Source organism: Bombina bombina, chromosome 4, assembly GCF_027579735.1.
Source record: "Bombina bombina isolate aBomBom1 chromosome 4, aBomBom1.pri, whole genome shotgun sequence".
In the NCBI taxonomy this organism is placed as follows: domain Eukaryota; kingdom Metazoa; phylum Chordata; class Amphibia; order Anura; family Bombinatoridae; genus Bombina; species Bombina bombina.
Genome location: NC_069502.1, coordinates 684,479,525 through 684,494,049, shown reverse-complemented (window position 1 = coordinate 684,494,049; position 14,525 = coordinate 684,479,525). Strand labels below are relative to the sequence as shown.

Genomic DNA, 14,525 nt, shown 5'->3' with positions numbered 1-14,525 from the left:
TCCCTTTAAGTGACTTCTTGATACTGTACTATGTTGTGATACATGTGCAAGTTGGACACGCAACATATTCAATAAATGAATGTCTTTTATTGAAGAATAAAAATAAACTTTCTCCTAACAAGGCATAGCTACACTTTACTAACATGTATTTTGATTGCGCCATATTTTCTCTCCTGTGTGACTCACTTGATTGGCTGCTTACCACACCCCATGTCTTGTTTGCTTTTACTGGAATCTGGACCTATTCTGATTATAAAAGCTAACGGGTACATTATAAACAAACTTTTTACCTCTTAAATTAACACCATGAACATAGTCCAATTTTTTTCATGCATACAATGTGTTCTCATATTTACAGATATGCCCCATTAAAAAGCAATAAATAAAATTTGATTACAACTATTAAATGTTTGTTTTTTTCCTTGTGTTATGTTATCTGTTTGCATAATTTGTACTATTCAAGATCATGATCTGCTCTCAGATGATTAAATCAATGGGCCTCTGTCATCTTTTTTTTCTCCTCAGAGTCTCAGCTGAAAGATAATCCTGCCTTTTCAATGCTGAATGACTCAGATGATGATGTAATTTATGGGTAAGCCAAGAACTGAAAATAGATTTGCAATGCATGCAAAGTATCTCCTGAGTACCTGAACTATGCATAGTTCATTTAAAAATTTGAAGTAGAACCAGGAATTGTAAAGGGTTTTACCATGTTCAGTTCAGATTTCACTGCATATTTTGCATATAAAATATTATCTAGATATATAGCAAATTAGACACACACATAGACTAATGGTTCTTAAGTCTGAGTCTGCCATCACCAATGGTTTTATTTGATCATTTATTAAAAGTAGTAAAATATTAAAGTTGATGCTTAAGAATACATTATTTGACACCATGGTAAATTTAATTCCTTGATTTCCTTGTTTAATCTTCATGCTCCTTTTGGGTATTAATATTCAAAACTGATGTGGCACTATATATTTCATTCATAGGGTAACATCCTAGTACACATGTGAGTTGTATTTAGTTTATTTTTAACAAGGACATACGTTGCCTTTTGTAATCGTGTCAAAAGGAGCTTAGTGAAGAAAACATAATTTATGTAAGAACTTACCTGATAAATTCATTTCTTTCATATTAGCAAGAGTCCATGAGCTAGTGACGTATGGGATATACATTCCTACCAGGAGGGGCAAAGTTTCCCAAACCTCAAAATGCCTATAAATACACCCCTCACCACACCCACAATTCAGTTTAACGAATAGCCAAGAAGTGGGGTGATAAAAAAGTGCGAAAGCATATAAAATAAGGAATTGGAATAATTGTGCTTTATACAAAATCATAACCACCACAAAAAAAGGGCGGGCCTCATGGACTCTTGCTAATATGAAAGAAATGAATTTATCAGGTAAGTTCTTACATAAATTATGTTTTCTTTCATGTAATTAGCAAGAGTCCATGAGCTAGTGACGTATGGGATAATGACTACCCAAGATGTGGATCTTTCCACACAAGAGTCACTAGAGAGGGAGGGATAAAATAAAGGCAGCCAATTCCTGCTGAAAAAAATCCACACCCAAAAACAGAATTTATGTTTACCTGATAAATTACTTTCTCCAACGGTGTGTCCGGTCCACGGCGTCATCCTTACTTGTGGGATATTCTCTTCCCCAACAGGAAATGGCAAAGAGCCCAGCAAAGCTGGTCACATGATCCCTCCTAGGCTCCGCCTACCCCAGTCATTCGACCGACGTTAAGGAGGAATATTTGCATAGGAGAAACCATATGATACCGTGGTGACTGTAGTTAAAGAAAATAAATTATCAGACCTGATTAAAAAACCAGGGCGGGCCGTGGACCGGACACACCGTTGGAGAAAGTAATTTATCAGGTAAACATAAATTCTGTTTTCTCCAACATAGGTGTGTCCGGTCCACGGCGTCATCCTTACTTGTGGGAACCAATACCAAAGCTTTAGGACACGGATGATGGGAGGGAGCAAATCAGGTCACCTAGATGGAAGGCACCACGGCTTGCAAAACCTTTCTCCCAAAAATAGCCTCAGAAGAAGCAAAAGTATCAAACTTGTAAAATTTGGTAAAAGTGTGCAGTGAAGACCAAGTCGCTGCCCTACATATCTGATCAACAGAAGCCTCGTTCTTGAAGGCCCATGTGGAAGCCACAGCCCTAGTGGAATGAGCTGTGATTCTTTCGGGAGGCTGCCGTCCGGCAGTCTCGTAAGCCAATCTGATGATGCTTTTAATCCAAAAAGAGAGAGAGGTAGAAGTTGCTTTTTGACCTCTCCTTTTACCGGAATAAACAACAAACAAGGAAGATGTTTGTCTAAAATCCTTTGTAGCATCTAAATAGAATTTTAGAGCGTGAACAACATCCAAATTGTGCAACAAACGTTCCTTCTTCGAAACTGGTTTCGGACACAGAGAAGGTACGATAATCTCCTGGTTAATGTTTTTGTTAGAAACAACTTTTGGAAGAAAACCAGGTTTAGTACGTAAAACCACCTTATCTGCATGGAACACCAGATAAGGAGGAGAACACTGCAGAGCAGATAATTCTGAAACTCTTCTAGCAGAAGAAATTGCAACCAAAAACAAAACTTTCCAAGATAATAACTTAATATCAACGGAACGTAAGGGTTCAAACGGAACCCCCTGAAGAACTGAAAGAACTAAGTTGAGACTCCAAGGAGGAGTCAAAGGTTTGTAAACAGGCTTGATTCTAACCAGAGCCTGAACAAAGGCTTGAACATCTGGCACAGCTGCCAGCTTTTTGTGAAGTAACACAGACAAGGCAGAAATCTGTCCCTTCAGGGAACTTGCAGATAATCCTTTTTCCAATCCTTCTTGAAGGAAGGATAGAATCTTAGGAATCTTAACCTTGTCCCAAGGGAATCCTTTAGATTCACACCAACAGATATATTTTTTCCAAATTTTGTGGTAAATCTTTCTAGTTACAGGCTTTCTGGCCTGAACAAGAGTATCGATAACAGAATCTGAGAACCCTCGCTTCGATAAGATCAAGCGTTCAATCTCCAGGCAGTCAGCTGGAGTGAGACCAGGTTCGGATGTTCGAACGGACCTTGAACAAGAAGGTCTCGTCTCAAAGGTAGCTTCCATGGTGGAGCCGATGACATATTCACCAGATCTGCATACCAAGTCCTGCGTGGCCACGCAGGAGCTATCAAGATCACCGACGCCCTTTCCTGATTGATCCTGGCTACCAGCCTGGGGATGAGAGGAAACGGCGGGAATACATAAGCTAGTTTGAAGGTCCAAGGTGCTACTAGTGCATCCACTAGAGCCGCCTTGGGATCCCTGGATCTGGACCCGTAGCAAGGAACTTTGAAGTTCTGACGAGAGGCCATCAGATCCATGTCTGGAATGCCCCACAGTTGAGTGACTTGGGCAAAGATTTCCGGATGGAGTTCCCACTCCCCCGGATGCAATGTCTGACGACTCAGAAAATCCGCTTCCCAATTTTCCACTCCTGGGATGTGGATAGCAGACAGGTGGCAGGAGTGAGACTCCGCCCATAGAATGATTTTGGTCACTTCTTCCATCGCCAGGGAACTCCTTGTTCCCCCCTGATGGTTGATGTACGCAACAGTTGTCATGTTGTCTGATTGAAACCGTATGAACTTGGCCCTCGCTAGCTGAGGCCAAGCCTTGAGAGCATTGAATATCGCTCTCAGTTCCAGAATATTTATCGGTAGAAGAGATTCTTCCCGAGACCAAAGACCCTGAGCTTTCAGGGATCCCCAGACCGCGCCCCAGCCCATCAGACTGGCGTCGGTCGTGACAATGACCCACTCTGGTCTGCGGAAGGTCATCCCTTGTGACAGGTTGTCCAGGGACAGCCACCAACGGAGTGAGTCTCTGGTCCTCTGATTTACTTGTATCCTCGGAGACAAGTTCGTATAGTCCCCATTCCACTGACTGAGCATGCACAGTTGTAATGGTCTTAGATGAATGCGCGCAAAAGGAACTATGTCCATTGCCGCTACCATCAAGCCTATCACTTCCATGCACTGCGCTATGGAAGGAAGAGGAACGGAATGAAGTATCCGACAAGAGTCTAGAAGTTTTGTTTTTCTGGCCTCTGTCAGAAAAATCCTCATTTCTAAAGAGTCTATTATTGTTCCCAAGAAGGGAACCCTTGTTGACGGAGATAGAGAACTCTTTTCCACGTTCACTTTCCATCCGTGAGATCTGAGAAAGGCCAGGACGATGTCCGTGTGAGCCTTTGCTTGAGGAAGGGACAACGCTTGAATCAGAATGTCGTCCAGGTAAGGTACTACAGCAATGCCCCTTGGTCTTAGCACAGCTAGAAGGGACCCTAGTACCTTTGTGAAAATCCTTGGAGCAGTGGCTAATCCGAAAGGAAGCGCCACGAACTGGTAATGCTTGTCCAGGAATGCGAACCTTAGGAACCGATGATGTTCCTTGTGGATAGGAATATGTAGATACGCATCCTTTAAATCCACCGTGGTCATGAATTGACCTTCCTGGATGGAAGGAAGAATTGTTCGAATGGTTTCCATTTTGAACGATGGAACCTTGAGAAACTTGTTTAAGATCTTGAGATCTAAGATTGGTCTGAACGTTCCCTCTTTTTTGGGAACTATGAACAGATTGGAGTAGAACCCCATCCCTTGTTCTCCTAATGGAACAGGATGAATCACTCCCATTTTTAACAGGTCTTCTACACAACGTAAGAATGCCTGTCTTTTTATGTGGTCTGAAGACAACTGAGACCTGTGGAACCTCCCCCTTGGGGGAAGCCCCTTGAATTCCAGAAGATAACCTTGGGAGACTATTTCTAGCGCCCAAGGATCCAGAACATCTCTTGCCCAAGCCTGAGCGAAGAGAGAGAGTCTGCCCCCCACCAGATCCGGTCCCGGATCGGGGGCCAACATTTCATGCTGTCTTGGTAGCAGTGGCAGGTTTTTTGGCCTGCTTTCCCTTGTTCCAGCCTTGCATTGGTCTCCAAGCTGGCTTGGCTTGAGAAGTATTACCCTCTTGCTTAGAGGACGTAGCACTTTGGGCTGGTCCGTTTCTACGAAAGGGACGAAAATTAGGTTTATTTTTGGCCTTGAAAGGCCGATCCTGAGGAAGGGCGTGGCCCTTACCCCCAGTGATATCAGAGATAATCTCTTTCAAGTCAGGGCCAAACAGCGTTTTCCCCTTGAAAGGAATGTTAAGTAGCTTGTTCTTGGAAGACGCATCAGCTGACCAAGATTTCAACCAAAGCGCTCTGCGCGCCACAATAGCAAACCCAGAATTCTTAGCCGCTAACCTAGCCAATTGCAAAGTGGCGTCTAGGGTGAAAGAATTAGCCAATTTGAGAGCATTGATTCTGTCCATAATCTCCTCATAAGGAGGAGAATCACTATCGACCGCCTTTACCAGCTCATCGAACCAGAAACACGCGGCTGTAGCGACAGGGACAATGCATGAAATTGGTTGTAGAAGGTAACCCTGCTGAACAAACATCTTTTTAAGTAAACCTTCTAATTTTTTATCCATAGGATCTTTGAAAGCACAACTATCTTCTATGGGTATAGTGGTGCGTTTGTTTAAAGTGGAAACCGCTCCCTCGACCTTGGGGACTGTCTGCCATAAGTCCTTTCTGGGGTCGACCATGGGAAACAATTTTTTAAATATGGGGGGAGGGACGAAAGGAATACCGGGCCTTTCCCATTCTTTATTTACAATGTCCGCCACCCGCTTGGGTATAGGAAAAGCTTCTGGGAGCCCCGGGACCTCTAGGAACTTGTCCATTTTACATAGTTTCTCTGGGATGACCAACTTGTCACAATCATCCAGAGTGGATAATACCTCCTTAAGCAGAATGCGGAGATGTTCCAACTTAAATTTAAACGTAATCACATCAGGTTCAGCTTGTTGAGAAATGTTCCCTGAATCAGTAATTTCTCCCTCAGACAAAACCTCCCTGGCCCCATCAGACTGGTTTAGGGGCCCTTCAGAACCATTATTATCAGCGTCGTCATGCTCTTCAGTATCTAAAACAGAGCAGTCGCGCTTACGCTGATAAGTGTGCATTTTGGCTAAAATGTTTTTGACAGAATTATCCATTACAGCCGTTAATTGTTGCATAGTAAGGAGTATTGGCGCGCTAGATGTACTAGGGGCCTCCTGAGTGGGCAAGACTCGTGTAGACGAAGGAGGGAATGATGCAGTACCATGCTTACTCCCCTCACTTGAGGAATCATCTTGGGCATCATTGTCATTGTCACATAAATCACATTTAATTAAATGAGAAGGAACTCTGGCTTCCCCACATTCAGAACACAGTCTATCTGGTAGTTCAGACATGTTAAACAGGCATAAACTTGATAAAAAAGTACAAAAAACGTTTTAAAATAAAACCGTTACTGTCACTTTAAATTTTAAACTGAACACACTTTATTACTGCAATTGCGAAAAAATATGAAGGAATTGTTCAAAATTCACCAAAATTTCACCACAGTGTCTTAAAGCCTTAAAAGTATTGCACACCAAATTTGGAAGCTTTAACCCTTAAAATAACGGAACCGGAGCCGTTTTTAACTTTAACCCCTTTACAGTCCCTGGTATCTGCTTTGCTGAGACCCAACCAAGCCCAAAGGGGAATACGATACCAAATGACGCCTTCAGAAAGTCTTTTCTATGTATCAGAGCTCCTCACACATGCGACTGCATGTCATGCCTCTCAAAAACAAGTGCGCAACACCGGCGCGAAAATGAGGCTCTGCCTATGATTTGGGAAAGCCCCTAAAGAATAAGGTGTCTAAAACAGTGCCTGCCGATATAATCTTATCAAAATACCCAGATTAAATGATTCCTCAAGGCTAAATATGTGTTAATAATGAATCGATTTAGCCCAGAAAAAGTCTACAGTCTTAATAAGCCCTTGTGAAGCCCTTATTTACTATCTTAATAAACATGGCTTACCGGATCCCATAGGGAAAATGACAGCTTCCAGCATTACATCGTCTTGTTAGAATGTGTCATACCTCAAGCAGCAAGAGACTGCTCACTGTTCCCCCAACTGAAGTTAATTCCTCTCAACAGTCCTGTGTGGAACAGCCATGGATTTTAGTAACGGTTGCTAAAATAATTTTCCTCATACAAACAGAAATCTTCATCTCTTTTCTGTTTCTGAGTAAATAGTACATACCAGCACTATTTTAAAATAACAAACTCTTGATTGAATAATAAAAACTACAGTTAAACACTAAAAAACTCTAAGCCATCTCCGTGGAGATGTTGCCTGTACAACGGCAAAGAGAATGACTGGGGTAGGCGGAGCCTAGGAGGGATCATGTGACCAGCTTTGCTGGGCTCTTTGCCATTTCCTGTTGGGGAAGAGAATATCCCACAAGTAAGGATGACGCCGTGGACCGGACACACCTATGTTGGAGAAATAAAGTTTAACGAAAAACATAAGCAGAAGATTCAAACTGAAACCGCTGCCTGAAGTACTTTTCTACCAAAAACTGCTTCAGAAGAAGAAAATACATCAAAATGGTAGAATTTAGTAAAAGTATGCAAAGAGGACCAAGTTGCTGCTTTGCAGATCTGGTCAACCGAAGCTTCATTCCTAAACGCCCAGGGAGTAGAAACTGACCTAGTAGAATGAGCTGTAATTCTCTGAGGCGGAGTTTTACCCGACTCAACATAGGCAAGATGAATTAAAGATTTCAACCAAGATGCCAAAGAAATGGCAGAAGCTTTCTGGCCTTTTCTAGAACCGGAAAAGATAACAAATAGACTAGAAGTCTTACGAAAAGATTTCGTAGCTTCAACATAATATTTCAAAGCTCTAACAACATCCAAAGAATGCAACGATTTCTCCTTAGAATTCTTAGGATTAGGACATAATGAAGGAACCACAATTTCTCTACTAATGTTGTTGGAATTCACAACTTTAGGTAAAAATTCAAAAGAAGTTTGCAACACCGCCTTATCCTGATGAAAAATCAGAAAAGGAGACTCACAAGAAAGAGCAGATAATTCAGAAACTCTTCTGGCAGAAGAGATGGCCAAAAGGAACAAAACTTTCCAAGAAAGTAATTTAATGTCCAATTAATGCATAGGTTCAAACGGAGGAGCTTGAAGAGCTCCCAGAACCAGATTCAAACTCCAAGGAGGAGAAATTGACTTAATGACAGGTTTTATACGAACCAAAGCTTGTACAAAACAATGAATATCAGGAAGAATAGCAATCTTTCTGTGAAAAAGAACAGAAAGAGCAGAGATTTGTCCTTTCAAAGAACTTGCGGACAAACCCTTATCTAAACCATCCTGAAGGAACTGTAAAATTCTCGGTATTCTAAAAGAATGCCAGGAAAAATGATGAGAAAGACACCAAGAAATATAAGTCTTCCAGACTCTATAATATATCTCTCGAGATACAGATTTACGAGCCTGTAACATAGTATTAATCACAGAGTCAGAGAAACCTCTTTGACCAAGAATCAAGCGTTCAATCTCCATACCTTTAAATTTAAGGATTTCAGATCCTGATGGAAAAAAGGACCTTGTGACAGAAGGTCTGGTCTTAACGGAAGAGTCCACGGTTGGCAAGAGGCCATCCGGACAAGATCCGCATACCAAAACCTGTGAGGCCATGCCGGAGCTACCAGCAGAACAAACGAGCATTCCTTCAGAATCTTGGAGATTACTCTTGGAAGAAGAACTAGAGGCGGAAAGATATAGGCAGGATGATACTTCCAAGGAAGTGATAATGCATCCACTGCCTCCGCCTGAGGATCCCGGGATCTGGACAGATACCTGGGAAGTTTCTTGTTTAGATGGGACGCCATCAGATCTATTTCTGGAAGTTCCCACATTTGAACAATCTGAAGAAATACCTCTGGGTGAAGAGACCATTCGCCCGGATGCAACGTTTGGCGACTGAGATAATCCGCTTCCCAATTGTCTACACCTGGGATATGAACCGCAGAGATTAGACAGGAGCTGGATTCCGCCCAAACCAAAATTCGAGATACTTCTTTCATAGCCAGAGGACTGTGAGTCCCTCCTTGATGATTGATGTATGCCACAGTTGTGACATTGTCTGTCTGAAAACAAATGAACGATTCTCTCTTCAGAAGAGGCCAAAACTGAAGAGCTCTGAAAATTGCACGGAGTTCCAAAATATTGATCGGTAATCTCACCTCCTGAGATTCCCAAACTCCTTGTGCCGTCAGAGATCCCCACACAGCTCCCCAACCTGTGAGACTTGCATCTGTTGAAACTACAGTCCAGGTCGGAAGCACAAAAGAAGCCCCCTGAATTAAACGATGGTGATCTGTCCACCATGTTAGAGAGTGTCGAACAATCGGTTTTAAAGATATTAATTGAGATATCTTCGTGTAATCCTTGCACCATTGCTTCAGCATACAGAGCTGAAGAGGTCGCATGTGAAAACGAGCAAAGGGGATCGCGTCCGATGCAGCAGTCATAAGACCTAGAATTTCCATGCATAAGGCTACCGAAGGGAATGATTGTGACTGAAGGTTTCGACAAGCTGTAATCAACTTTAGACGTCTCTTGTCTGTTAAAGACAGAGTCATGGACACTGAATCCATCTGGAAACCCAGAAAGGTTACCCTTGTCTGAGGAATCAAAGAACTTTTTGGTAAATTGATCCTCCAACCATGATCTTGAAGAAACAACACAAGTCGATTCGTATGAGATTCTGCTAAATGTAAAGACTGAGCAAGTACCAAGATATCGTCCAAATAAGGAAATACCACAATACCCTGTTCTCTGATTACAGACAGCAGGGCACCGAGAACCTTTGTAAAAATTCTTGGAGCTGTAGCTAGGCCAAACGGCAGAGCCACAAACTGGTAATGCTTGTCCAGAAACGAGAATCTCAGGAACTGATAATGATCTGGATGAATCGGAATATGCAGATATGCATCCTGTAAATCTATTGTGGACATATAATTCCCTTGCTGAACAAAAGGTAAGATAGTCCTTACAGTTACCATCTTGAACGTTGGTATCCTTACATAACGATTCAATATTTTTAGATCCAGAACTGGTCTGAAAGAATTCTCCTTCTTTGGTACAATGAAGAGATTTGAATAAAACCCCATCCCCTGTTCCGGAACTGGAACTGGCATAATTACTCCAGTCAACTCTAGATCTGAAACACATTTCAGAAATGCTTGAGCTTTTACTGGATTTACTGGGACACGGGAAAGAAAAAATCTCTTTGCAGGAGGTCTCAACTTGAAACCAATTCTGTACCCTTCTGAAACAATGCTCTGAATCCAAAGATTGTGAACAGAATTGATCCAAATTTCCTTGAAAAAACGTAACCTGCCCCCTACCAGCTGAGCTGGAATGAGGGCCGCACCTTCATGTGGACTTAGAAGCAGGCTTTGCCTTTCTAGCTGGCTTGGATTTATTCCAGACTGGAGATGGTCTCCAAACTGAAACTGCTCCTGAGGATGAAGGATCAGGCTTTTGTTCTTTGTTGAAACGAAAGGAACGAAAACTATTATTAGCCCTGTTTTTACCTTTAGATTTTTTATCCTGTGGTAAAAAAGTTCCTTTCCCACCAGTAACAGTTGAAATAATGGAATCCAACTGAGAACCAAATAATTTGTTACCCTGGAAAGAAATGGAAAGTAAAGTTGATTTAGAAGCCATATCAGCATTCCAAGTTTTAAGCCATAAAGCTCTTCTAGCTAAAATAGCTAGAGACATAAACCTGACATCAACTCTGATAATATCAAAAATGGTATCACAGATAAAATTATTAGCATGCTGTAGAAGAATAATAATATCATGAGAATCACGATGTGTTACTTGTTGCGCTAAAGTTTCCAACCAAAAAGTTGAAGCTGCAGCAACATCAGCCAAAGATATAGCAGGTCTAAGAAGATTACCTGAACACAGATAAGCTTTTCTTAGAAAGGACTCAATTTTCCTATCTAGAGGATCCTTAAACGAAGTACCATCTGACGTAGGAATAGTAGTACGTTTAGCAAGGGTAGAAATAGCCCCATCAACTTTAGGGATCTTGTCCCAAAATTCTAATCTGTCAGACGGCACAGGATATAATTGCTTAAAACGTTTAGAAGGAGTAAATGAATTACCCAAATTATCCCATTCTTTGGAAATTACTGCAGAAATAGCATTAGGAACAGGAAAAACTTCTGGAATAACCACAGGAGCTTTAAATACCTTATCCAAACGTTTAGAATTAGTATCAAGAGGACCAGAATCCTCTATTTCTAAAGCAATTAGTACTTCTTTAAGTAAAGAACGAATAAATTCCATTTTAAATAAATATGAAGATTTATCAGCATCAACCTCTGAGACAGAATCCTCTGAACCAGAGGAATCATCAGAATCAGAATGATGATGTTCAGTTAAAAATTCATCTGTAGGGAGAGAAGTTTTAAAAGATTTTTTACGTTTACTAGAAGGAGAAATAACAGACATAGCCTTCTTTATGGATTCAGAAACAAAATCTCTTATATTATCAGGAACATTCTGCACCTTAGATGTTGAAGGAACTGCAACAGGCAATGGTACTTTACTAAAGGAAATATTATCTGCTTTAACAAGTTTGTCATGACAATCAATACAAACAACAGCTGGAGGAATAGCTACCAAAAGTTTACAGCAGATACACTTAGCTTTGGTAGATTCAGCACTTGACAGCGATTTTCCTGTAGTATCTTCTGACTCAGATGCAACGTGAGACATCTTGCAATATGTAAGAGAAAAAACAACATATAAAGCAATATTGATCAAATTCCTTAAATGACAGTTTCAGGAATGGGAAAAAATGCCAAAGAACAAGCTTCTAGCAACCAGAAGCAATAAAAAATGAGACTTAAATAATGTGGAGACAAAAGTGACGCCCATATTTTTCGCGCCAAATAAGACGCCCACATTATTTGGCGCCTAAATGCTTTTTGGCGCCAAAAATGACGCCACATCCGGAACGCCGACATTTTTGGCGCAAAATAACGTCAAAAAATGACAACTTCCGGCGACACGTATGACGCCGGAAACGGAAATAGAATTTTTGCGCCAAAAAAGTCAGCGCCAAGAATGACGCAATAAAATGAAGCATTTTCAGCCCCCGCGAGCCTAACAGCCCACAGGGAAAAAGTCAAATTTTAAGGTAAGAAAAATGTTAAATTAAAATGCATTATCCCAAATATGAAACTGACTGTCTGAAATAAGGAAAGTTGAACATTCTGAGTCAAGGCAAATAAATGTTTGAATACATATATTTAGAACTTTATAAACAAAGTGCCCAACCATAGCTAGGAGTGTCACAGAAAATAAGACTTACTTACCCCAGGACACTCATCTACATATAGCAGATAGCCAAACCAGTACTGAAACGAGAATCAGCAGAGGTAATGGTATATATAAGAGTATATCGTCGATCTGAAAAGGGAGGTAAGAGATGAATCTCTACGACCGATAACAGAGAACCTATGAAATAGACCCCTTAGAAGGAGATCACTGCATTCAAATAGGCAATACTCTCCTCACATCCCTCTGACATTCACTGCACGCTGAGAGGAAAACCGGGCTCCAACTTGCTGCGGAGCGCATATCAACGTAGAATCTAGCACAAACTTACTTCACCACCTCCATCGGAGGCAAAGTTTGTAAAACTGAATTGTGGGTGTGGTGAGGGGTGTATTTATAGGCATTTTGAGGTTTGGGAAACTTTGCCCCTCCTGGTAGGAATGTATATCCCATACGTCACTAGCTCATGGACTCTTGCTAATTACATGAAAGAAATGTTGTTCTGCTGAGTGCTGAAAAACTTTCCAGAATTGCAACTTTACTGTTATTTCTGTGGGGTCAGTACAGCACACACTGAAGAGATTCTTTGAAACCAAATAATTTTCATCTACTGCAAGACCAGGTAGACCTAAAGTCACCCTGCCAACACAGAAGATTTAAAGAGGGACAGTATACACTCATTTTTATATAACTGCATGTAATAGACACTATTATAAAGAATATGATGCACAGATACTGATATAAAAATCCAGTATAAAACTGTTTAAAAACTTACTTGGAAGCTCTCAGTTTAGCTCTGTTGAAAAGGTAGATGGAAAGCCCACTGCAAGTGGGAAATAAGACACTCCCCCCTTCCCTTCTTTTACATATGAAAAGACCCTTTACAGTGCACAAACAGGAGCAAGCTGGAGAAGGTAGCGGACGGTATTCTCATAAAACTTTGGGGCTTGGTTAGGAGTCTGAAAATCAGAGCAATGTTGTTTAAAAATAAGCAAAACTATACATTTTTAAAAAACAACAACTTTATGGGCTATATAAATAGATGATCTACAAAACATTTATGCAAAGAAAAAAATAGTGTATAATGTCCCTTTTAAGCAAACATTGTTAGGGAATAGAACAGCATTTACATCCATCATTCAAGTCCAGCTGAAGAAATGACAATTTACCCTGGTAAGCAAAAGCACAGTGAAACGACAACTGCTAAAGTGCATTCTTCATGGAAAAATAACGGTCTTTAAACCGCTTTTTCACTGAAATAAAAGTTTTGCGTGGACCAGACAATACAAATATGTCACAGTGGAAGATTAGAAATATATCCTGCATACGTAAGAATAAAATATTTACGTATTTGTTTGCAATTGCAGAATAGAAGAGAGAAGATGATAATATGAAATGCTTACACCACAGTTTGTAAAACCTGCAATTAAAGGGATAGTTTAAGCTTACAGGATTTTGATAGAGCATGTAATTTTAAGACACTTTTAAATTCACTTCTATTTTCAAATGTGCTTTGTTCTTTTGTTATCCCTTGTTGAAAAAGAATACGCACATATCCTTCACTAGTGGGAGCTGCTGCTAATTGGTGCCTGCACACATTTGTCTTTTGTGATTGGCTGACTAGATGTGTTCATCTTGCTGCCAGTAGTGCAATGCTGTTCCTTCAGCAAAGGATAACAAGAGAACAAAACTTATTTGTTAATGGAAGTAAATTGGAAAGTAGTTTAAAATTGTATGTTCTATCCAAATCATAAAACAAAATTTTTGGGGTTTTCTGTCCCTTTAAATAAGGTGCAGGAAGTATTCAGATGTAAGGATGCTTTAGTCTATTCTGGAGTTGATGACCTGCACAAAATCAAATAGACCTTTACCAAAGAGAAAATGCCTCTATTCTATAGAGGCATTTTCTCCAACATAGGTGTGTCCGGTCCACGGCGTCATCCTTACTTGTGGGATATTCTCTTCCCCAACAGGAAATGGCAAAGAGCCCAGCAAAGCTGGTCACATGATCCCTCCTAGGCTCCGCCTACCCCAGTCATTCTCTTTGCCGTTGTACAGGCAACATCTCCACGGAGATGGCTTAGAGTTTTTTAGTGTTTAACTGTAGTTTTTCATTATTCAATCAAGAGTTTGTTATTTTCAAATAGTGCTGGTACGTACTATTTACTCAGAAACAGAAAAGAGATGAAGAATTCTGTTTGT

The 14,525-nt window shown here is 40.8% G+C and overlaps 1 protein-coding gene across 3 annotated transcripts in view; it reads left to right on the top strand.

The window, feature by feature from the left end:
• TMEM181 (transmembrane protein 181) overlaps positions 1-14,525 on the top strand; it is a 259,664-nt gene that overhangs the window by 235,443 nt on the left and 9,696 nt on the right. For all 3 annotated transcript variants that reach the window (XM_053710842.1, XM_053710843.1, XM_053710844.1), the window contains exon 16: positions 526-592. In XM_053710842.1, the coding sequence (XP_053566817.1) occupies positions 526-592 (67 nt within the window). The remainder of the gene's footprint in view (positions 1-525; positions 593-14,525) is intronic.